This window comes from Protopterus annectens, chromosome 2.part1 (assembly GCF_019279795.1).
Source record: "Protopterus annectens isolate FY-2018-M chromosome 2.part1, PAN1.0, whole genome shotgun sequence".
NCBI lineage: Eukaryota > Metazoa > Chordata > Ceratodontiformes > Protopteridae > Protopterus > Protopterus annectens.
The window spans coordinates 1954155772-1954182265 of NC_056729.1; the positions used below are offsets into that span (position 1 = coordinate 1954155772).

The following is a 26494-nucleotide window of genomic DNA, read 5'->3' on the forward strand; positions in this document are numbered from 1 at the left end:
AAAAAAAACAAGAAAAAGGAAAACCTAAACATTTATCTGAAAACCTTCGCTCAAGTTGCTGGAGTCACATCCATAATCTTTCCGCAGCAAACAAGATATGAAGTTGTAGGTTAGCAAGGGATAATGGGAAGGGGAGGAGCTTGAGCTCTGGATCAGTCGTATAGTTGCTGGCTCGGATCTGAGGTCAGATCCAAGACCCATCCATGATGAATGACATGGATAGCATCAGATCCAGTGTTGTTTGGCCAGAAGGGGGCCATTAGGATTACGCTGGGTTTGTCTGCCCTGATTTTGTTAGTACCCTTGATCGGGCGGGAATGCATACAGGAAACAGTTTGTCAACATGAAGGTGAATGCATCTATTTTCCAAGCTCCTGTGTTCTGAATCAGAACTTCTGTAGTACCGTGATGTGGAGAGGTAAACAGACCTATTGAGGAGATTCTCCCACTGTACAGTCAGATCCAAGATGACCTCATTTTTCAACATCCATTTGTTGCGGTCTAGAAGGCCCCTTCCACAGAGGATCTACTAGAGTACTGCTCTGGCCTGGAATATAAGAGGCGGTGAGGGTCGACTCTATTTCTGGAGGAAGTATTCAAATGTTTCTGTCCAGGCTGCAGAGAGAGCAAGACAAAGTTCCCCCTTATTTTTTTTTTATTTTTTTTTTTTTATGTCAAACATAACTGTGGTGTTGTCTGTGCAAATTTGCAGTTGCACTTAAGTTTTGTTGAAAGGCATTTATGGGCAGGTAGACTGATAGCAATTCCTTTTGCTTTGCATGCAACTTCCTCTTTCCTCTGCTGGGAGGACCAAATGCCCTGTACCTTCAGTGGACCTAAGTGGACTCCTCAGGATATTTCTGAAATCCCATAGCAATGGTCTTTTTTAGGCACTGAAGGAGGGCTAGTAGGGTTTCCAGGAGTTGTAAAAAATCAATTCTCACAAGCCACTGGGGTTTCCTCATGTGCAGCTTTGCAAATCATTATTGCAGACATGCAAAGATCATTGAAGATCATTAAAATGCATGATGCCATGTACCCTGTATCCTTAAGAACGGGCTGCATTGGAAAAAGGCTGGCCAGGGAGGCTGTCAAGAAAGCAGTCTTGTTTTAAGGAAGGAAGGATTTCTTTTGAAGAGAGTCTATGAGGGCTCCTAAAAAGAGGATCCTTGACTGATGGACAGTTTGGGATATTTAAAGGTTTAGGGTCAGACCTACCATCTGAAAACAATCTATGGTGATCTGTAAGGCTTCGACGGTCCCTAAAGTGGATCTTTCCTGAATGAAAATTAGTAATCTAAGTATGGGTAAATATGAACCCCTAAAGTTCTGCAATGATCAGAGGAGCTAGATGTTTTGTGAAAAACTCTGGGAGCAGCAGATAGCCAAAATGGCAAAGCACACAACTGAAAGTGGAACCTGTTACTACAAATCATAGATACCTCGTCTGCTATGGGGACATGGAGGTAAGCGTCTTTTAGGTCTATGGTGACTAGGGAGGCATCTTAGAAAATCATGGGCAGTAAAGTTTCTGCAATATAATCATTTTGAATTGTTGGATGCAGACTTCCTTGTTTAGTTTGGAGAGATCCAAGGTGGACCTACAAGTGCTTTCTTTTCTTGGGAATGGAAATATCCTTGAGTAGAAACCTTTTCCCTTTTGTCCTGGAAGGACATGCTAGATGGATCCTTGGTGAAGTAGCTCCCTGAGGATAGGTGGTAAGAGGTTAACTTTTGATCAGTTTGCAATGCCCAAGAAAGATGGTATTTCTCTGAACTGAATACAGTAGCCCTTTTGTATGACGACGAGGACCCAGTGTTCCCTGGTGGTGAATTCTGACTGATTTAGGAAACAGAGACTTCCTGCCGGTGGTTTGCAGGGGACAAGAAGGGGTAACAAGAGGGTGTGGTAGCATAAATTCACAGCTGCTCTCTGTGCTGAGTGGGTTCTTTGAAGCCCCCACCATTTGTGATTGTTCTGCTTCCTATCTCCTAGATTGTCTTAATCTTTTACCATGAGGCTTCCCATTGTCTTGTCTAGGTGGAAAAGGCCAAGGTTTTGAAGAGTAATTCACAGAAAAATTCTTTCACAGTTTTAAATTGCATAACTTGTTTGTTCATTTTCACGAAAACTTGCTCATCTGGAGGAACAAAAAGTAATTTCATGTCCAATAGGACATCCAGTAGTTCATCCTTTACCTGATCTGACAGGGGCTGGGTCCTGAGCCATACATGTCTGCAGATGACAGAACCTGTGGAGCTGCTCTGTAAGAAGCATCTAATGTGTCATGGCCACATTTTAGGGAGTGCCTGAAGACTTGTAACGCTTCTCTGGCTATTTCCTGGACCTCTTTGGATAAGGTTCTATCCACAACAGAGCCTACCTTCGCTAGCATTTTGTCTTGAAAAGATTCAAAGTACTTAGGCATATGGAACTAACAATTCAAAGCTCTCATTGCCAGGGTGGCAGAGGCATAGACTTTATTCCCAAATCTGTCTAGTAATCCACTTTCCCTGTCATTAGGCAGGGGATTGTCTTGTTGGTGCTTTAGGTACACCTTTTGTGGATTCAGTGGACACAACATACGATCAGCCTTCAGATTTTTGTAGAGGTGCTAGTGAGATTCAAGCACTCTAAAACCTGTCTGGTTTTCTTGAAGCAGGGAGTAGAGAGTCAGGGTGAAGAGGTACATCTTCAAAGACAATCTAAGACAATGTGTATTGGAGGAATAGCTAGGAGTCTGGGTGAAGGTAAGCTTTGCACTTCCCTGTAGTGAATCTGGGCCCAAGAGAAAATGCTTACTTTCTCAACTGAAATCCTAAGTCATTCTAAGTCAAGTATCCTCACAGGAAAGGTCCTCAGGGGGTGGAAGAAGGTGTGCCATCTGAGTTTTAGGTGGTAAGTGGCCAGAGTAGGACAATTTCTCCTCATCCTCTGAGGTGAAGAAGTCTTCCTCTTCCTAAAAAGAGTTACTTCCCTGCTTCTTCTAGATTGGGAATCCTCGGATCTGGAAGAGTGAGAGGACTCTCTAGATTTCATGAAGGTCAAATTCCAGTGCTATTTTTGGGAAGTCTTGAGCTTTGGTTGTGAGAAGCAGTGGTCAAGGTGGTTGTAAAACAAAGTGTTTTGTTTCAGTTTGGTAGTCCATTTTAAAGGGGTGGCCAGAGGATGCAGTTGTACGACTACAAATGTGGATTCCGTAGTTGGAGAAAGCAGGAAGTCTCCCTCGATGGCCACAACTTGGAAGTCGGAAGCTATGGCCGGCACAGCAACCTCAGATCTGACAGAAATGTGAACTATGGTAGCATTCATAGGTCGGCTGAAACCTACGGCAACCTCCTGAGGAGTCATGCCAAAGGGTTTGGGCCTAGGAGTCACTAGACCAGGGGGCTGAAAAGGCATAAAACCCATACTTGAGAGTTTCTTTGCTTAGTCACGTCCTTTATCTTTTTTGTCTTTTAGTTTTATAAAATGATGCTAGCAAAAGCAGAACTTTGCGGAGGGCCTGTGGTAACAGTTGATTACGATGCCACCGAGGAAGCAGAAAGAGAAAGACTCCATATGGGTGGGCAAGTACCTTGGCCCTCCATTTGAGAGTTTTCACACAGAATTTTGCACAGTCAGGACAATTAGAAGAATCGTGCTGCAGCCTCAAGCAGAACAGACAAAACAAGTGTACGTTTTTTGGAGGAATGTGTTTTCCACACTTCAATCAATTGTTGACATTTTTGAACATTAGATTAATAGAGAAATTTATCCATCAGGGTACTTACTTGACTGGAAGAAGGTGGTTCTCTGGAAATTTGAGCCGACCAATGGACTGCGTATTGAACACATGTGAAGCGCATCGGACTGCATAGCTAGAAAGAACTGAAGATGGCAACAATGGATGCCAGTCTTCATCTGTCCGTCAGCTATAGATTATGTAAAGACTATGAAAATTGGGCCAGCCGTGGGCTTCTGCATGGCAAGACGACCCAAGAATCAATACTATAACAGTGACTATGAAGAACATCTTCAAATGCACAAACACAATGAAGTAACTTGCACACATGCTATGGCAACATCTGTCATAACAGTTAAAAACCTGGATACATGTAAATACATTTCTCTCACCAGCTTCAATTATTTCTGAATCCAAAAACAGACCCAAATCACATGGCTAATCAGTAAATGGCAGCTGTGATAGTTAACCATCTTTATGAAGTTTTATAATGACATATGCAACTTCAGCCAACAAAGTGAGCAGAACATATTGTATAAGGAGGGAGACATCATCTTCCACTTTCCTGAATCCTATGAAAGTGCTCTACTGACGTACAAAATGTGTCTGCTTGGTTGCACATTTACAACTGTAATGCTGTGCAAGTTACTGCCCATTTACACAGCACAAGGACCGGTAACAGGCAAGTGCTGCTCTGAACACATCAGCTGCAGAGTTATCCAGGTGACTCATGAATCCATTAACTAAGCAAGGAGCAAGTGAGCCAAAACTAAGAGGAAAACTAGATGGCATCTATGGTGGTTTGGCATCTACATATTCAATCAGCGAGAGGCAGCAAAATTTTGGAGCCTTGACTGTCTGTAGGTTCCCTGTGAGTGTGACATACCTTATGTTACACTTTGAAATGACGGTCAGCTAATAGAGCACTTTTCTGTTTTTACTGTAGTGTGATGAAGTCTGATGCAGCATGTGAACAGCCCGTGTACTGTTCACCATAATCCACACTAGTTTTCAGCCATGCAACTACTAAACTATATGCATTCATTGTTCTCTAGGGCTTGGTCTCGTGTTTCACATGATGCATAGGGCCGCACCAAGAATTGCCACTTCTCCTTTGCTGACCTGTACTGGGCTTGGAATCCTTGGGATGTCCATCTTCCCCATCCTCCTGGTCACTGCTGTCATTTTCTTCCCTGGCTAAAGGTGGTTGTGCAGCTGATGGCTAGAGTGGAACCAACTGTCTGGATAAAGCTTGGGAAACCTGCTTCTAGATACATTTTATTTCTATGCAACATAGCACACAGACCAAAACTCTTGCTAAACGTGGCAGGTGTACAATGCAGTACCCTTCCCAGCTGTCAAGGCTCCTGAACCATCTCTTGAGAAACCCTAACACATGTGTGACAATGGCATGTGTCTAGTCATGTGTGACAATGCAACAGTGTTCTACTAATGTACAATGATGTCACAATGGAGTTACCTCAGTGGGGTACTCATCACCACCTGTAATACATTTAAGTTTTTGGCAGGGGAGGTTACTACACATCAGGTATAAAAATACTTAATTTCACATTACTAGGCACCATGATTTCAAGCAGTTTCTCTGGAAGAGTATGCAACAGAGGTCAGCTACACCATATGTCAACATCATGAACACTGGTAGCATATCAGACATATCTGTTTGAGGCAATCTGTACAATAGGCCACATGGCAATTCAATGAATGGTAGCCCTTCCTGCTGATATAAATATCCATAATGGGATAACGCAACTAAAACATGTACAATCAGTGGCACTTAGTACAAAAAGGAGGAAGACTATGGCAAAAAAATCCATGCATGGTGGACGGTCTCTTTTACTGAGTCTTTGGGGACCAGGTATGGATCTTTGACATACTGATTCAGCAAATAATAGAATCTGTCAGATACCCTTGAGTCAGATAATGGAGAATCCCCAGTGAATTCCTTGTTGGAGGGTCATTGTGGACAGAATACTTAATGCACTAACACAACTTAAGTGTCCAAAGGAGCAGGAGAGCTACACATTCCTTGAGGTGCCACGTGTAGTGTGCATATGTTGCAGATAATCCTTAGTAACTCATGGCCCACATGGAAATGATCAGTGATCTGCTGATCATGCAGATGCGGTTATGCACACTGCAGTGATGCTAAGTGTTGTGAGACATCACCATAGATGATTCAAGTAAACTAGCAATGCACAGAATCCCAACATTTTTTTTTGCTGCATGCCAACATCCTTCTCAGTGCTGCACTAGTTTAAACTTATCCCTTCAGCTGTAAAATCTGGATCTAAGTGGGTTCTGCAAATCTGTTGCATACCGCACAAAACCTGCCTGCACAAAGTTTTGTTTTTTGAACTCCTTGCATATGTCCACAAAGCACACAAATGCATCATTCATAATATTCATACTGTTCTCAACCCTGGCCATTGCTTACTGCATCTTTTCACAAGCACATTACTATATGTAGTTACTTAATACCTTACTGCTCAAGTCTGCAATTTTGGCTTCCAACTCCACAGGCTAACTGCCGACTTCAATCTGTTCATCTCCTTACATGCTTTCTCCTACCGATGCACACAGAACATCCAGGAGCTCATTCGCTCTTGTGTGTCTGTTTCTGTAAGCTACACACATTTTGTATCTGCAAAAATATTTATCATACGATTCAGCATCTAAATCAGTATTATTTCTGCTAGTTGACTCATGCTTGCACTTAAGATGGAAAGTATGAAGATGAACCTGTACGTTAAAATGCACAACAAACCAAACAGCGATACAGTCAACAAAGATACAGACAACGGCAAACTAGTCTCTTCCTCATTTCTAGACTTGTCTAAAGCCTTTGACACAGTTTGTTACATGTCAAATGTCTCTCTCAGCCCACTCTTCTGTCCAATAGATATCAGTCAGTAAAATGGCCCTCCACACTCTCTCCTTACCTCCCAGTCACCACAGGTGTACCCCAAGGCTGTATTCTTGGTGCCCCTCCCTTTAACATGGCCACCAACAACTTCTATATGTCTACACAACAAGCCACCCTAATACAATATGCATATGATTACACTCTAGTTTGTACATCTGACAACACTCTTCACCTCCACAAAATTACTTGGGAATCTAACAGCCACTGAAACATGGCTTCGTAACTCAACTCATGCTCAACCCAAAAAAGACCAAACTACTATTCTCCCCAAATCCCTAATTCATGAAAAACAAAGCCCTCTCTCTTGATAATACAAACACTGAAGTCACTTCTCATAGCAATTATTAGGGGTGATAAGCTTTCATTCGATCTACCTATATAAAACCGTATAAGAAAAACTCAATAAAAACTATTGATGCTTTATTGAGCCAAACTCTCTCGCACCAACGCAACTGAAACTACACTTGCCACTACTCATCTTCTCCCCACACTTCTTTATGGCACTCCCATCCTTACTAACCCCCAGGCTTCACAAAAATCAAAACATGAACACTGTTGTACTAAAGTTGCAGCAAACACCCCTTTCAGGAAGCCCACTGTCTAGGACTAAAAAGTCTAAATTTGTTAGAACTGTCTCAACAACATACACACCGCTTCTTATCACCTATACAATTATCTACCATCCACCTACCTGTCCAGCACTAAAAAACATGCCACACAACTGTGTTCACAGTTGGTCACTATGATCCAGTGACCAAAAGCTCCTGTCTACAAACCTATTACATCTGCTGTTCATTTTCTGTACTCGTACAAGGTCGCTCAGGACTGGAATGCCTTACCTGTATTCATTAGGTCAATAACCTCCTTCCCATCTTTCAAAACCACTCTGAAAGACTTCCTAGCTAAAATCTGGCTCTGTTCTTGCTCAAAACCAGGATAAACTATATCCTTAAATGTGAACAAGTACCTTTTCATTCTTTATACTTCCTTATACTCCCTTCTTCTCTTACTTCCTTACGTCTACCAAAATCTCATGCCCGACTCTCTCAAAATATACCGTAAGCCTGTTCTTCCCCTCACTTCATATTGCAGCTTCTGTTTGTATTAGACTACCTTACCTTTAATTTCTCCACAAACTGTCAAAACTTTCTATAAATATTCATATGAATCAAAAGAAGTTACAAGGCTAATGGCCCTAGGGCCCTTACAATCCTAGCCAAGTTCTACCCTTATTTCCATGATCAGCACCAATTGCCCTGGTCCAAGAGGGACACAGGTGGAACCCCAGGGGTGAATTTACGGTTATCCATCCAATTGTCCAGACTGCATTTAAAGAGGGCCATTGAGATGCTCTGACATGAAGTGGGAGTCCATTCCAAATGTGTGGTAACCTCTTTGAGCCAAATCTGTCCTTCTAGCAGGCTCTATTAATGTCACATACCAGGTTAAGGTCTTTAGAGCGAATAACCAGTGTACCATTTGACTTGCGGATATGCAGCATTTCCAATAAAGCAGGGTCAAAGATTGCCTTGTAAGCAAAGCATAGAGCACCTATGAGTAGTTTCAAACAGAATAAAGTGAGAGTGATTTCAGACAATCCACATAGGACAGATGCTGAAGACCTTGAATTTTCCTTGTGAAGAACCTTTCTGGTCTCTCCAACTGCTGCAGGTGCTTGGAAAGGTACATACCAAAAGGGGGATGGTACTCAATTATTAGCCTGATGAGGGAAGAGTACAGAGAGCTCATAACTTCTTTTTTTTTCTGGATGCAATGACCTTACTTATGAGACGAGCAATATAGAACGCCTTTCTTATCATTGTGGAGACATGGTAGTCAAAGGTAAGGTTGCAGTCAACCAGTGTGTCCAGGTCTCTTACCACTGAGTGCATACTTAGGGTGCTGTTATGAATGTGGTAGTTAACAGAACATCGCACTTACCAAAAGGAATGCGAATACATTTTTTTGAATTGAGTTTAAGGCCATGACTTTGACGCCAATCATTTGGGTGGACAAGACCTTCTTGTAGGGTGTTGACATCGTTTGGAGATTCTTTGACCGCTCCCAGTTTGCAGTCATAAGCAAACTTTGTCAGCCAGACATTAGTTTTAGCTTGCACTTAAGAGAAATAGATTCCAAACAGTAGAGGTCCCAGGACTGATCCCTGTGGAACACACCACTGGTTACAGGTCTGCTGGTGGAGGTGGATTCCCATATTTTCACTACATAGGTTCTATATCAGTTTGCCAGGTAATGACCCATCTAACTATACAAGGGTTGAAACCTAGCTGGGTGAGTTTGTCAATGATGCCTGAATGGGGGATAGTGTCACAAGCCTTGGCTAAGTTTAGGTAGGCTGTATGCATGGATTTCTCCTCGTCCAGGGCCTTGGTGACTGTCTCAAAGTCCAGCAGGTTTAACGGGCATTATCGCCTTTTGACAAATCCAAACTGAGTAGGGTCAAGTGTTTGGAGATTACCTATATATCTTTGTAGACAATAGGATTCGTTCCATGATTGTCATATAACTTGCATCAATTCTTAACCAATACATTTTTATATCATCACTAATTTGTTATAATTATTTAAACATGTTTTTGTTTTATTTTTGAAGATGGTAAAATTATTGTTCTTAACATGTTTTGTAATAATTCTGAGCTCTTCTCCCTGGGTCTCTGTTGAAAATGGGCTTCTATGCAGTTGGATTTTCCTACTAATTAAATGTCAATCAATCAATAAATAACTAAATAAATATGAGAATAGACTACATAATAAACTGTACTAACATGCAAACAGATGGCAAAGTCTGCGGCGTCTTTCCGGTCACTGCAGCGTGGATGAAGAAAGAAGCAGCCGATCTTCTTCAAATATTTATAGACATGACATTTTTCTGGCTTCCTCCAATTGTTCTTTCCACCTGCAAAATAAACACAGATAATGGTGATGACATCAACAACCAAGAAAATAATGGCAGGTAAATTGCTGATTCAAGAAACAATAAGAATGTCGGTACTTTCAGCATTATGTACACACTTTATTCACTTATTTGGTAATCTCTAAAATCCAAACAATTTTATGAAGAGGACAAACGTGATAAGCTGTCTTGACTAAAGTTATCTTATTGAAAGATACACCTATGGATTAAACAACAAACGCAGCATGCCAAATACATACCTTCCAGAACACAAAGGCAATACAAAACCACAGCTAACTCAAGCCTATGCCTTTTTATATACTTCCATTTCACACGTATACCTCCCTTATAGCAACCAAAAATGTTCTGGGTCTAGCTTCTTTAAGTGAGTAACTAGCTAATAGACAGTGTTAGAAAGGGCAATTAGTTATTACAAAAATACCACTAACATTATTAGTCTAGGATGTTCTGCAGTGCAGAAATTGATCTTTGCCACTTATTAATATTTTCATATTTATATTTATAATTGGGAGAGCTACATTTCACTAAGGTGTATGGTGTGAAACACCAACATGGGAGACAGGACATTTCACTGAAAATGTTGGAACTATTACTAGTTGTTTGCTTGTAATGATGAAAAATAAGCAATATAGCCATATGTACTTAATATTTCAAATAAAACGAGAGACTTAAAACTGTTGCATGACATTAGATGAAACCTTAAATGTTGAGGAAAAAGTACAGTTTTGTACCTACCATAAATGTAGATGTCCGAACAGGATAGCATCTGCAGTCATAACAAATGGGTTGTCCTGTCGTCAGGCAGCCCTTCGGTCGGCCGGATTCCAAAGTCTGGGTCCGCTGATGTCGCACTTCACCCGACGTCATCTCTGCTGGTCTTCGGGTATAAAGGCATCAGCCGACGCCATTTTCCTCAGTGTTTCTTGCCCCAGATGCCAGTTGCCCTCTTGGAAAGCTAAATTTTGGATAAATGCCAATGTTTCCAAAATAGTTGAAGGCAAACACAAAAAATAAGCATGTATGTACATATATACAAACAAATACACCATAAGAGACTCCCCCCCAGCTAGCTATTAGGAGGGTAAATACCTTAGGAGTACCACAGAGGGGAAGGAGGGTGGGTAATCCTGACTGCAGATGCTATCCTGTTCGGACATCTACATTTATGGTAGGTACAAAACTGCACTATGTCCTTCAAGGATGCATCTGCAGTCATAAGAAATGGGTAGGGAGGAGGAAGAAGAATTATGGTGTAGTTAGGATCCCTTGCAGTACAGCAGTGGCAAACCCTGCTCGGGATCTAGAGTATAGAGGTAAATTATAATGCTTGGCAAATGTATGCACGGAGGTCCAAGTAGCCGCCTCAATAATGTCCTTGGTTGCCACTCCTCGTAAGAAAGCTGTGGTAGTGGCTGTAGCCCTTGTAGAATGAGGTCTTATGTTCTGTGGAATTGGTTTTCCATGGTAGGAGTAACAGAATCTTATGCAATTTCCTATCCATTTGGAGACTGTCTGTTTGGAAATTGCTTTTCCTTCCCTTCCTGTTGCATAGGCTACTAAAAGCTGGTCAGTTTTTCTGTCACCTTTGGTTCTGTCCAGGTAGTAGCGTAACTGTCTATGTACATCCAAGGTATGCAGCAGTCTTTCCCCCCTGTTCTGTGGATTGGGAAAGAAGGTAGGTAGGTGGATTGCCTGGTTTAAAGACACTCTGGATACCACCTTAGGCATAAATGTAGGATTAGTTCTCATGGACACCCTATCTTGATGGAAGATTAGGAAGGGTTGTACTGCCATTAAGGCCTGTAGTTCGGAAACCCTCCTTGCTGAAGTAATTGCCAGTAGGAAAGCAGTTTTCCATGATAGGTGTTGAAGATCTGCTGTTGCTGCTGGTTCAAATGGAGGGAGTGTCAATTTTTCTAGCACAAAGTTCAAGTCCCATGCTGGTAATAGTGGTTTCCTAGGAGGTTTTACATTCTTGATCCCTCTGAGGAACTGCCTGAGTAGAGGATGTGAAAAGACAGGTGGATCGAAGCTGTATTCTGCTGAAATAGCTGATGCATGTATCTTGATGGAGGAATAGGACAGGCCTGTATGTAGAAGCTCTGCCAAGTACTCCAGGATGTTAGCAATATCTATGTTCGACACATCTTTTCCTCTTTCAGTACTCCAAATGACAATTTTCCATTTTCCTGCATAGTTCCTTCTTGTTGAAGGTCTGCGGGCTTCAAGGATAATGTCTTTAACCCTTTGGGATAGGTCTGGGTTAGTTGCTGCTATGTGATGTTCCAGGCAGTCAGTTGCAAGGTTTTTAGGTTTGGGTGCATGATGTTGTAGTTGTTCTGAGTTAACATCAAAGGCATCAGGGGTATTAACCACATTCTCCCCTGAGACATGCTCCTCAGCAATGGATACCAGTGTTGTCTTGGCCAATTCGGAGCTATCAGGATTATCCTTGGACGTTCCTCTTTGATTTTCAGTAGTACCTTGTACATCAAAGGAAGAGGTGGAAATGCATATGCTGTCAGGCCTTTCCAACTGAAGGATAGAGAGTCCACCTTCCATGCAAGTGGGTGGCATGTCCTTGTGCAGAATTTTTTGAGCTGGTGATTGAGTGGGGATGCGAATAGGTCTATTTGTGGCATTCCCCATTTCTTTGTGATGACCTTGATGTCTGGGTGTAGCATCCATTCGTGAGCATCCGAGGTGGTTCTGCTTAACATGTCTGCTAGGGTGTTTTCTTTTCCTGGCACAAATATTGCCTGTAACTGGATGTTGTAGCTCAGAGCCATATTCCAAAGGTCCAGAGTCATTCTGCATAGGGGGTATGAATGAGTGCCTCCCTGTTTGTTGATGTACCACATGACTGTGGTGTTGTCTGTCCTTATCATTAAATGGCCTTCTTTGAGGAATGGTCTGAATTTCTGGATTGCTAGTTTTACTGCCAGCATTTCTTTTTGGTTTATGTGCAGGTGCAGCTGGTCTGGAGTCCACAATCCTTGTATGCATTTGTCCAACATGTAAGCCCAGCCTAGGTCTGAGGCGTCCGTTGTGATGGTTTGGCTTGCTTGAAAGTTGTGGAAGGGCAAGCCTGGGTTTGACTGGCATGCTTGAGCCCACCATAGGAACTCCTGTTTCAGGCATGGGATTAGTGGGATTAAGGTTTCTAAGCTGTGCCTGTGTTGAGACCATAAATTCTTTAGGTACCACTGTAGCTTTCTCATATGCAGTCTGGCATGTGGGACCAAGATTATGCATGATGCCATGAAGCCCAAGGCCTGCAGTACTTTTCTTGCTGTTAGTTTGTTCTGCTTTGTTAATGCCAAGAAGTAAAGAGGGAGTTGTTTTTGTTTTTCTGCAGTTAGGAATGCCATTTGTTTTACTGTGTCCAATTCCGCACCCAAGAATGTTCTTGTTTGGGATGGTATCAGTCTTGACTTTTGTAAATTGACTGTGTATCCCAGGGCTTGTAGTAAGCAAATGACTCTGTAAATCTGTTGTCAGCTTGCTTCTGTTGTCCGCTTGTAACAGGCAGTCGTCCAGGTATGGATAAATTTGGATTCCCTGTAGCCTGCAGTGAGCAATTACTGATGCCAGGCATTTTGTGAATACTCTGGGCGCAGCAGATAAGCCAAAGGGCAATGCTGAGATTTGATAATGCTCTGATCCTGCAAGAAATCTGAGGTATCTTCTGCAATTTGGCCGTATGGGGACTGCAGGTATGCCTCCTTGAGATCTAGAGTTACCAGCCAACACTCCTTGCCCAGCATGGGAAGAAGTTGCTGTAGGGTCAGCATTTTGAATTTTGGGACAATGATGTATGTGTTTAAGGCGGGACAGATAGAGAATAGGTCTCCAACTTTTCTCTTTCTTGGTACTAGGAAGAGTCTGGAGTAGAATCCTTTGCCCTGTTCTGTTATTGGTACTCTTTCCACAGCTCTCATCTTTGTTAATGCTATCTGCTTTAGAGCTTCTGTTTTTTGATTTGGAGGTAGGTTTGGCATTCCTCTTTTTACTGGTAAGGTGTGGAAGTGGAACCTGTAGCCTCGGTCTATGGTTTGCAAAATCCACTTGTCTTTTGTGATATAGTGCCAATTTTTGAAAATAAGGCTAACTTTCCGCCTAAAGGTGCTGCTATTTGCTCCTGGTAGGCGGTGTCAGAGCCAAGTCACTGTGATTGTCCTGTTGCAGTGGCAGTGGTTGTGTCTGTGCCTCGGTTATTGCCTTGCCACTGTAGTCCTCTGTAGGCACCTCCTCTGGATTGATTTCTGCCTCTAGGCGTCTATTCCTGCCTCTGAGATTTTGAGGAGTCTGGAAAGGACCAATTTTGGCAGGCCAGTTCCTGCTAAACCTTGGGGGCTGAACCTGTAAGAAATCCTTAACTGTTTGTACAGATTTTGCCTTCTCTTCCATTTTCTTCATTACTTGCTGAGCAGGTGTACCAAATAGACTGGCCTTATCCATAGGAGCATCTAACAGCTTTGCTTTAACATGATCCGCAAGACCTGTTCTTTCAACCATGCATGCCTTCTTATCACTGTGCCAGTCATGGCTGATCTAAATGAAGCCTCCAGTGCATCATAGCCACATTTTAAAGAATGGTTGCTAACCTGCTGGATATTATCACCATTTCTAAAACATATTTCTTATCTAAGGAGTCATCAGAGGACAGTTTCTTAGTTAACTGATCAAGCATAAACTCTTGGTATTGGATCATATGAAACTGACAGTTTAAAGCTCTAGCTGAAAGAGTAGCAGGTAAACTTTTTCCCCATCTCTAAGGACCTGGATTCCCTTTCAGAAGGAATAGGGTTTTTTGCTGAGGTCGAGGCTACTGCCTTAGGCCCCTGGGATATAGTCTCAGGATCTGCAAGTGGGGCCTTGTATAGGTGGTGATGAGTGTCTGGCACCCTGTAAAATCTATCTGGTTTGGCAGGGGCTGGAGGTAAAGTATCAGGAACCGTGCAAACATCATTAAATGCATCATCCACAACAGGCAGTACTGGAGGTATAGCTAAGGGCCTACGTTGTGGTAGGTGCAATGAAGAAATGTCCTTCTTCTTTTCTTGAATCTGAGAAATGTCTTGCCATATTGAATTGTTTCTCTCATGGCATAAAGGTTTCCCAAAGGAAAATTCCTCTGGTGGAGAGGCAGATGGAATGGATTCTTCAGCATCGGAATCTTCATAAGTAGAAAAAAAAAAACTCTGCCTCTGGCTGATCTGTAATGTCTGAGTCAAGAATCATCATCAGAGAGGACACTGGCGGGGGGCTCTGCTCTCTCTTTCTTTTCTGGGGAGGAGGCCCTGTCTGGTGAATGGGATCCCCCCTTAAGGATATTAATCCTCTGCCAGAGTAAGCATTTGTGAACTAGAAGTGGGCTGTGTGAGGGGGGGGCTTAACAGGCACTGATTTAACAGTTTGGCTGCTTTAGCCCTGGCAAAGGCCTTAATAGACATGGCTGCAGGAGGCCTAGCAGCACCACGTGCTGGGGTAGAGACATCCAAGGGATGGTGTCTGATAAATCACTAGGAACCACAGTAGTAGGCAAAACATGAGGAGCCGATTCAACTAAGGTAGCAGGAGCCAGTAGTAGTCGTGGATTAACCGAAGATTGACCGGTTTTCTCGGTTTAACCCGGAAACGATCGAAGAGAGACACTGCTGTTGCTTAAGGCCGTGGTTTCCGTTAACGAAAACGCGGCGACGGTGTCGAGTCTTTTTTTTTTTTTTTTTTAACATTTGGGTAGTCGGAGGATCCGGCGGCATAATGTATGCAAAATCTGAGCGAAAACTGTTCAGGCGAACCGACCGACCCTAGCGTTAAACCCGGTTGAAGGAAGCACAGGCCGAACAGGCTGCTACGCCGTCAGGTCTGGGCCTAAGCAAGGCAGGCAGTAAGAGTGGAAATCTTTATGAGGTATTTGTTTCACAAGTTAAACAGTTATTGACTTTTTCTGACATCGGCTGAGGCAAGAAAGAGTCCGGCAGGTTTAGCTTTTTGAAGTCTTCAAGTAGTATTCGGTAGTAGTAATCTCTGGATCTGACCGACCGGCACTTGCGAACAGCTTGCCGGGGCGCTTCGGGCGCCCACGACGCAAGAAAATCGGCTGATGCCTTTATACCGAAGACCAGCAGAGATGGCGTGAAGTGCGACATCAGCCGCGGACCCAGACTTTGGAATCCGGCCGACCGAAGGGCTGCCTGACGACAGGACAACCCATTTGTTATGACTGCAGATGCATCCTTGAAGGACATCTGTCTAATATTTACACTTTAAGATGCACATCTTGACAGATGCCCAGTATTCGTATTGGTGATTGTACAGTTAAACATATGTTTTCATATTTCTGTAAATATGTAAATACTCATGCACTTATAGAGGAATTTCTTATGGTCGTGTGAAGGCTTATGTCTGGATAGCAAAAATGTGCAAACAATACATGTCTAGGTTGCATAGTTTTCAAGATATGAAAATTTGTTTGTGAAAAGTTTAGAAAAATATTATTTGGGGTTTGTGGGCATTATCACAGTATTTATGGAGAAGACTATGAATGCACTGACTACTATCACTGTAAAGAACACTTTTTACTACTAACATTGCTATTTGTACAGTTTTAATAGCTTTCACTGTTTACAAAACATTCACATTTGTTTGTTTTTTTTTTTTCCTGGAAATGCTCTGGATTGCAAGGTGTGTGCAGGCTGATAGAGGTGTGACATTCCACACCTCACTGATGTTGATATAGTACACAATCTCAAATTAGCATACTCCAAAGTGCAGCAGCTCTGGTGAGAAGCTTCTTGAACATTACATGCTCTTCCTGTGGTATGGTTTTCAGTGCGTGTCAAGACTTGCTTCACTCTCCAAAGAAACCAGGATCCATAGCTCCCAACCTTCCATCTCCAAAATGAGGAACGCTAGGCCTCATAATGTGGGACAAATGGAACACATACTAACAGCTTACTAACAACTTCAACTAGGAAGGTCAAAGGTTGATTCAAATATGATGGTTTTGCTTATAAAAAAAATCTTTTAGTGAGTTAATATGATTATTTTCTATTTATCAGTTAAAAAAAATTCCTAACACTGAATGTGTGGCAGACCCTTTCAAAGAGGAAATGTGAGGACCATGAACTTTTTAAGACACCAAATGAGGTATGTTCCTTGTAATGAGGTACACTTGAGAGATATGTCAGCATTTCCAGGGCATAAGTATGCAACTGAGTGAACTCAAGAAAAAATGAGCAATGTACCTCCGAGTGTCTCTACAACAAAGTGGAACAGATGTAGAGTAAGGAGGACCAGTACAAGATGCCTGATATCATGTAGACGTCCAGCAGTCAGTCCCCCGAAGTCTGTTAAAAAAAATAATTTAAAATAATCACAATGAAAATGTGAAGTAGAAAATAACATGCTGTTACAACGATCAAGCTTCCTGAAAGCCAGTAGACCATAACCTTAAAAACTGAACCTATGATCCTAAGTGTAGGTTTTATTTAGTGTATTTAACATATGCTAGAAGGTTAGAGTGGGGTCTTAACCAGACTCCACTGTACTTAGTCCACTTCCAGACTGTCCTGCTATGCCTGCAGCCTGTCTTGTGCCTTTTAAGTTCCCTTAGTCATTTGTACAGCAAGTAGAAAAAGCATGCGTTTACTTCTCTCAAGGTTTATTTTCAGTCCTCATTCAAAGAAGGCTAAAGCTACATGTATATAAACACTTGTATGGATGGTAAAAAACACTACTTGCACCAAGAAACACATTACAGTGAAGATAAAAACGTTCCTAATGCCTTATAAATGCACATTTTTGCAGGGACCCATATGAACCTCCCAAACTCTTGGTACCTAAATCAAAGTCGAAATACTTGACTGCAAGAGGAATGCTCTTTCTTTTACTTGGAAGCAGTGTAACATTGGAGGAAGTACTTATTTACAGTGGGAAAGGAAAGCCTCCCCCCCGACTCATGAAGGGTGCAGAAAGGCAAAGTCCTTAGTCAAACAGCCGTGTAATGCATTACATCATTTGACAAAGCTCCAGTTGTAAGTGTGAATCACTGAATGTTTCACTACTGTAGAATAACGCCATGTTTTTCCAGGATGACCGCAGAGAGCTGTGCCCCTGTGCACTCACTAATGAGCTTACCAAGTGTTTTTTCTTGCATCAAAAGACTCAGTAAAGTTAATTTCTGTATTTTTATATTGCACTTAAAAAGCTGCTTTGCCATTCCTGCTGTTTTTGTTAATATTTTACATATTTTATTTCACTTAAAACTTGGTCTTAACAGCCTGTTCTGGCATAATATGGGGGCCATCCTGCAAGAAACTATCTTTATTCTCCTGAGTGTGTTTCAATTGCTGCTACTTCTAGGTAGATGAACACACCTGCTTCGAATTTATAGCCATTTCTTATTGTTCTCTCGCTTTTTTTTTCTTTCTTCAAACTGCTGCCTGAGTATTTATTTGTCTTTGTTTACCAGGAAAGTCTGACTGGGTAATATCCATTTTCAACAAAGGCCCAAGAAGAAAAGCTCCACTGCTTACATTGCGTTATATTAAGTTCCAGTTAAACACAAGAGTAATTACATTTCTTTTCATATTTATACACAAACAGTAGTTAAATTTATACATTCTAAGATACACATTCTAAGATTTGACAGAAGTGGAAGTTGCTGAAGAGAAAGCCCGCATGCAACTTGGGGGATTGCGCAGGCAGCAGTTATGAATAAAAATTGTTTTGTCATTTCAGTGAGAGGTTGGATACATTCTGTTTAAGGAGAGTATATGGAGAGTTTTGCATGGTGTACAAAATGGGTCAACCATGAGATGATCATGTGCAGTTTGTTGGATAGTTTTATTTGTATGGGGACACTATTCCAGAATTCAGCAACTTATTGGGAGTAGAACAACTCTCCTGCAACATTATTTGACTTATTTTTAAGTAATAAAAATTTATTAGAACAGAAGTCCCTTGCTAGACAGTAGGTCAGTAATAAGTTATGTAGTGCAGGGCATTTGTCTGGATGAGTGAGGTTATGTACTGCAGTTAGTTGTGAATACAGACAGTTGTGTAGTTCAGACCAGTTTAATTGCTTTAAGCTATGACAATGGTGGATTCTATGAGGGAGGCTGGTGACAAATGTAGCCATTTTATGGCAGCAGGAGGCAACTTTGAGTACTATTTAATTTTGCAACCGACAATAACTGTGGCCCTAAGGATAATGATTCACTTAAAACCAATAAATATATCCAAAAAAACAAAAGTGAATCAAGTAATGAGGTGGTATAAAAGAACTTTTAATAAAATTACCACATAAGCGCTTTCACAGTTGAGACGCTGTTCGTCAGATGTTCAAAGGTTTTAACTCGTACATATGCTTTAAATAATACAAAGCATTAGACCAACAACAAATCAGAAAAATTCCCTCCAAATACATTATTCTCTCCATTGGCATTTAAAGTACTAGCACAACGTATTCTGTGTGTGTATGTGTATATATATATATATATATATATATATATATATCTATATATATATATATATATATATATATATATATATATATATATATATATATATATATATCTATCATGTCAAGTCATATGATCTTATTTATACAAAGGTCTATCTTTCAACAGGGTTTAAGCGGTACCTTATAATTGAGACCAAAACCAGCATCAGCCCGCAGTCTGATTATCCATTTTGCTTCAGATACCTCCGTTTTTTTCTCTATATCCCCCCTTTATAACCAGCTGTTACTCTCTCCATAATTAAAAACTTGAATGTATGTGTATGCCCAGAAATATGTATATGCTTGGCTAATGCATTATTGAGATGTCCTCTTATTCCATCTCTGAAAAGTCTGTTGGTCCTGCCTACAAAAAACATTCTGCAAGAGCAAACGGCTAAATAAACCACATCAGATGTGTCATGACTAGATGCTGTGCTGAATTTAAAAACTATATTAAAACCTGGGAGTATAAACTCCCCAGTGGAATAGAATAGTTGTGTAAGAACTTACCATAACCTTAGATGTCCTTCTATTCTCATGTTGAAGTATTCATTACAGTAGGGAGGTTGCTGCCTGCAGCACTAACATCTGGCCAGTACACCAAAGTCTTTGGTCCAGGAGGGTACATGTGATGTCATCTGTCAGAGCCATAAACTGATTTAGGGTATAAAAGTGACATCTGCACGTACCCTCTTCAGAATGAACTGCCACATACAGTCGTACTCCTGTAGGTTTAGAGAGGGCCAAATGGATAGACCCTTGAGACTCGCATGTAGACTAGACCCTAGGGTACTTGATAGGCTGTGTATAGTGGAGAAACCGGTAAAGAAGGGTGACTATGTCCCCACAGGTAAGCAAAGGTATGCTAGACAGGCAAGGGGGGGCAGGATGGAGGGACTGAATACTGCAACATGGAAGCAAAGGACATCTAAGGTTATGGTAAGTTCTTACACAACTATTCTATGCCCTTCTATTCTCATGTTGCAGTATTCATTACAGTAGGAGAGTACCAAAGCTTTTAGGTATGAGCCTGGGGAGGATTGTGGTCCCAGGTCAATGAGACCCTGAATAACTGATATGGCAAACCCAGCTCTGGCGACTAGGTCCAGTTTGTAATGTTTGGTAAGGGCATGTACTGAAGCCCAAGTGGCAGTTTCTAAAATTGAGAAGCAGTCAACTCCTTTGAAAAAGGCAGCTGAGGAAGCAGCTGCCCTGGTGGAGTGGGGTTTGACATGTTCATGTAAAGTCTTCCCATGACAGGAATAGCATATGCCAATGGACGTAGAGATCCATGATGAAATGGCCTGTTTGGAGACTGCCTTCTCTAAAGCCCTTGGATGGAAGGAGATGAATAGCTGGTCAGACTTTTGAGTAGGTCTGGTTTTGTCTAAGTAGTACCTCAGTTGTCTGTGGACATCTAGAGAATGCAGAGTCCTCTCTGAGGGATTTTGGGGGTGAGGGTAAAAAACAGGCAGGTTAATGGACTTGTTTAATGAGAGTTCATTAACCACCTTAGGCATGAAGGAGGGGGTTAGTCCTGAGGGCAACTCTGTCATTATGAAAAAAAAAGGTAAGGAGAGGTAGCCATAATTGTATCTCTGATACCCTCCTGGTGTTAAGTAAGGGCCACTAGCAGAACTGTTTTCAGGGTGCACAGTTTCAGGGATACTGAATGTGCTGGTTCATAAGGTGGCAATGTAAGTTCTTCTAGCACAAAATACAGGTCCCAAAGGGGAGGCATAGGCTTTCTGGGTGGACTGATATGAAGTACCCCTTTCAGGAAAAGCTCGACTTCCAATCTTGAAGTCAGGGGTGGTAACATGGGGAGACAAGCAGAGGTAGGAGATAAATGGGCTTTAACTGAAGTGTAGGTTAGTCCTGAGTGAAGGAGCTCACACAAATTGGAAAGGACCAAGGGTGCAGAAGTACTCATAGGGTCCTGGTTTCTCCTTTGACACCACCTGGAGAATCTCTTCCATTTAGATACACAATTTCTCCTGGCACTGGGTTTTCTGGCCTCTTGCAGAACATTGAGTACATCCTTTGAGTGTAAGTGTCTGAAGGGGATTAGAACCCTATCATCCATAAGGTCAGTTTCAGGTTGTTCACCTGAGGGTGTAGTAGGGATCCCCTGACTTGCATGAGCAGGTCTATTCGGTGGGGTAACCTGTGATGACTACCCTTGGCTAGTGGGTGGAGAAGGGGAAACCAATGCTGTCTTGGCCAAATGGGGGTCACCAACAGGATTTTGGGTTTTTCCCTCTGGATTTTAAGGATGTCTTTCTGAATCAGTGAGAAGGGTTGGAAGGCGTAGAGATACATTCCCTCCCACGAAAAGGAGAAGGCGTCCACTTTCCAAGCATGTGGATGTGGGTCCCTTGTGCAAAACCTGGGCATCTGTCTGTTCTGGGAGGAGGAAAAAAGATCCATCTGTGTGAATACCCCACCTGAGGATAATATCCAGGAATACCTCTCTGTGAAGCATCCATTTGTGAGAGGGAGCTGAAGTTCTGCTGAGAGTGTCTGCCATAACATTCTCTGTAGAGGAAACATACACTACCAGATTAATCTGTAGTTGTGATGCTAGTGTCCAGATTTGGGTGGTCAGGCTGCAAAGAGGGTAGGATCTTGTCCCCCCTGTTTACGTACCACAGGACAGTCAAATTGTCTGTGATCACTTTCACGGTACCTGGCTGTGGAGCAGACTGGAATGTTTGCAAGGCTAGCAGTAGTGCCCTCATTCCCCGATGTTGACATGGTCCTTTTGTCTTAGGGTGGACCATTTCACTTGCACAGTGAATTGCTTCTGGTTGTGTACTAGCACTGCACTCCAACCCAGGTCTGATGCATTTATGGAGACTTGTTGTATGGGGTCCGGAACCTGTAAGGGGATTCCTTGGTTGAGGTGGATGGCCAAGATCCACCACTGGAGTTCCCTCTTCAGGCACTGAAGCAGGGGAAGGGGAGTGTCCAGGGGTGGGAGTGTTGGCTCCATAAGTTCTTTAGGATCCACTGGATTTTTCTAATGTGAAGTCTTGCCAGAGGTAGCATGGGTATTAGTGATGCCATGTGGCCTAACATCCTTAGGAACTCTCAAGCTGGCAAGAAGGTGAGGGTGATGAGGTTGGTGAAGTACAGACAAAGGTCTAGGATCCTTCGGTCTGGAACGAAGGCTTTCATTCCGTCTGTTCTGATCCTGCATCCCAAGAAAACCAGGTCTTGAGTGGGGTTCAGGTGAGACTTCTTGTTGTTTATGGTAAACCCTAATTGAGTTAGGGTAGATATCACCTGTTGTAAATGGAGTAGGACGACTTGGCAGTCCTGATGAAGAATAAGCAGGTCGTCTAGATATGGGTATATCTGTATACCCTGTGTTCTGCAGTGAGCAACGAAAGGTGCTAGACACTTTGTGAACACTCGAGGAGCACTGGAAAGTCCAAAAGGCAAGGCAAAGAATTGAAAATGCCAAGAACCTATTGCAAAGCGCAGGAATTTCCTGTAATCTGGATGTATACGAATGTGAAGGCAGGCATCCTTCAAATCCAAGGCTACCATGAAAGCCTGTGTTGGTATGAGTTTTAGGAGCAAGGGTAGGGTAATCATTTTGAAACTGGGTACCTTGAGAAACAGGTTTAGGAAATATAGATCTAGACTTGGCCTCCATGGGTTGTCTTTCCTTGGTACCAGAAACATTCTGGAGTAGACTCCTTGTTTCTTTGTGGGGAAGGTACCTGCTCTATAGTGCTCTGAACTAGTAGTTGTTGAATGATGGGAGGGAAAAGGTGAGCTTGGTTTGTAGGAGGTTGAGGAGTTCCCTGGAAGGGGGCAACATCCACAGTCATGAAGTATCCCCTCTGAATGATGGAGAAGACCCATTGTTCTGATGCAATTCTCCGCCAGGAGGGTAGGGAGAGGGTGACTCGAAGGGATAGAGGGGTGTTTGGGTCTAATAGTTGTAAGTCACAGTGGAGGTGGTCTGGATTGGTCAAACTGACTCAGAAAAGGGGTGGCCGGTGGGTTGGTAGGAAACCTGGGAGTAGAGCTTTTCCTGGGTTGCCTATGTCCCTTTGGCTGAGGAGCTGAGTGTGAGGCCTGTCTTCTAACAAAAGGAGGTCTTTGTGGGTAGTTTCTGTGATATCTGGGGATAGGAGACACCAGCAAATGTTTTAGGTTCTGAAGTTCTTTTCCCTTTTCTTGAAGGGAATCGAAAAGTTGTGCTGAGGCTAGTCCAAATAGGGCTTTATTGTCCAGTGGTGCATCAAGCAACAGGGCTTTATTGTCCAGTGGTGCATCAAGCAATTTAGTTTATATATCCACAGGGAGTGGTTGCAGTCACACAGGAGTATCGCCTCAAAACCGAGCCTGATGCAGCAGATTTAGAGACTGCTTCCACAGCATCACAATAATTGCACATGGAGTGCCTAGTCACTTGAGATGTTGCAGAAAGTAGGGTGTTAAGTTGGGCTTTAATGGGAGAGTCAGGAGCCTCAGGGAGGAGGGGAGGGTAGAAGCTTTGGTGATGGTGTCCAGGACATACCTAGCCATGTGTGTTTGGTAGTTGAGAGCTCTTATAACCAGAATAGAGGAGGTAGACACTTTCTTCCCTAGTCTGTCCTTGAAGTTGCTGTCTATCAGTAGGGTAGAGAGCAGGAGAAGGTAGCTATCTGGATGTTTTATCGGCAGAGACTGCAATAACTGCTGGGTCTGCTGGAGGGTTTTTAAAAAGGAATTGGGTGTCCTGAGGAACCTTATAAAAACAGTCAGGATATTTTGAGGTTGGTGGCTGCGAGACAGGGGACTGTGAAGTGGCAAAGAAGGCATCTTGGAAGACAGGTAGCAAAGGGGACAGAGCAGAACGGGATGGTTGTTCTATTTGCAGTAGGTCAAAGTACCTTTTCTTGGTGTCAGAAACCTCTGAGGCCTGCCACTTAAAATGTTCACTCATGAGAGAGACTCTCTCTCCAAAGGTAATTTCTTCCCCAGGGGACTCGGGAGTGATGGGATCCTCCTCCTGTGGGGTAGTGATCCATATGTAATAGATTCCTGTGAAGAGGAGTAGTCTTCCTCTGATGCTTCTAAAGGAGGCCCTGGGGGAATAGCAGGTGGTGGTGGCTGTGTCTGTAAGGCCTGGGAATGGCTTAAAAAGACTCTGAGAAAACTTTCTATCCAGGAACCAGTTGAGGGTCAGGATGTTTTAATTTTTTTCTCTTCAAGGGGGTAGCCAGTTTAGAAAGAATGGCAGCTGATGTCTGGGTGGATGGAAGTGTACGAGTAGGGCCTTCCGACTGAATGAGAAGTATTTCCCCTTCGTCATCAGGGTCTGATGGCTGACTAGCCTCAGCTGATGCACTTAAAGTTTCCTCCATACCAGCTTACATTGAGGTTCCCGGGCCTGGCTTAGAAACTGAGGTGTGAGAAGATCCCAGGGCTTTAAATCAGCCTCAAGAATCTGCTCAGATGCCTACGGCGCAGCGTGGGAATCTGGCCTGATTTTCTTTGCCTTCTTCCATAGCAGCTCATTGGACGGGCCTACTCAGCCTTCCATACTGAGAGCAAGATATCGCAGCCTTTCATTTTCTAAATGCAGTTTTAATGCGGTCAGATGGCTGCAAAGCGTTTTTGGGACGAAGGATTTGCAGATGGGGCAGGACATATGGTTGTGGGCCTCGCCTAAGCAAAATACGCACTTTTCGTGCATGTCTTTGTGAGGAATTTGTCTCCCACAAGCACACATCCCTTTTCTAGTGGGCGTGTACATCTTAGCAATTAACAAAAAGCAAAGAAAACCCAACTGGGTAATATCTGTAGCGATAAATGGAAGCAGTTGTCTGATCTGTAGCAGTTGCCTTAATTGGTTTGAAAATTAGCGATCTGGTTTCCAAACTGGCAAACAGGAGTCCGATGTTCACAGCGGCAAAAAAATTCTGAAGAGGGTACGTGCAGACATCACTTCTGTACCCTACATCGGTTTATGGCTCTGGCAGAGGACGTCACACGTACCCTCCTGGACAAAAGACTTTGGTATACTGGTCGGATGTCAGTGCTGCAGGCTGCAACCCCCCTACTGTAATGAATACTGCAACATGAGAATAGAAGGACATCACTATATCTGCAAAAGCTGCATTTCCTGCAAGGAACTGTAACCCCACTGTTGATCTGTGGTTCAAATCTTTTATGATTGCAAAGCACACGTTTCAAATTTCTGTTATTCTTAAAAGAGAATTTAGGTTTGACTCCTACAATATTCTTAAGGGTCAAATCAGTAGTTAGTACAGGCCAGTTTTTCTTCAAATCTGTTGTGATGTTAGTGCTGTTCCCAAAAAACATGGGCATGCGTACCGTATCACAGATGGGCTTGACAGAAATGTTTGTGGGTGGCACCTCTTGGAAGAAGTATGGTCTTGCTGTAGTATATGTCTGTGGACTACAGCCTCGACATCCAACTATTATGGGATGACTGTGAATGTGAACTATTTTCATTTTTTGACCACCTACATGGAAGTAAATCCTTCCTGAGGTTTGATATGAATACCTCATGGAGTGAAATTAATTTTCTTGATGTAAAAGTTTACAAGAAAGCTGGTAACGCAGTTTGCACTACAATTTATAGGAATGGATGTCATAGAAAATTTATTGCATAGGACAAGCATGCATCCCAGCCACATTTTTAAGAACATAGTAAAAGGGCAAGGGTTAAGGATGTCAAAGCTTAATCCTGAAGATAGAAAATTTGAGGTTCATTTAAATGACTTAAAAGTTACATTGAGGGAAAGGGGCTATAAGAACCAAGATATAGAATGGTCATTTTCAGATATTAATGTCCACAGACATACTACAGCAAGACCAAACTTATCCCAAGAGGGGCCACACACAAACATTTCTGTCGAGCCCATCTGTGATACGGTATGCATGCCCATGTTTTTTGGGAACACAAACATTACAACAGATGTTGTGAAGAAAAACTGGCCTATACTAACTAGTGATAGGACCATTAAGAATATTGTAAGTACTAAATCTAAATTCTCTTAAGAATAAGAGGAATGTGAAAGGTATGTTTTGAACACAGATCAACGGGGCGGGTTACAGTTCCTTGCAGGAAATGCAGCTTTTGCAGATATATTGATTCCACTGGGGAGTTTATACACCCAAGTTTGTGACATACTGATGAGGTTTATTTAGTGGTTTGCTCTTGCAGAATGCTTTATATGTAGGCAAGACCAACAGACATTTCACAGACAGAATAAGAGAGCACATATATGATATAAAGAAAGGACATCTGAATAATGTATTGGCCTAGCATATACATTCTCAGGGCATACACATACATTTACGTATTTAGTGGAGAGAGTAACAGCTGGTTATAAAAAATAAGAGAGCATC

General features: G+C 42.5%; 1 protein-coding gene across 4 annotated transcripts in view; it reads right to left on the minus strand.

Moving 5' to 3' along the window:
* The window catches only part of ZNF451 (zinc finger protein 451), a 1506235-nt gene that overhangs the window by 624336 nt on the left and 855405 nt on the right, over positions 1-26494 (minus strand). For all 4 annotated transcript variants that reach the window (XM_044063345.1, XM_044063343.1, XM_044063344.1 and 1 more), the window contains exon 12: positions 9455-9585. In XM_044063345.1, the coding sequence (XP_043919280.1) occupies positions 9455-9585 (131 nt within the window). The remainder of the gene's footprint in view (positions 1-9454; positions 9586-26494) is intronic.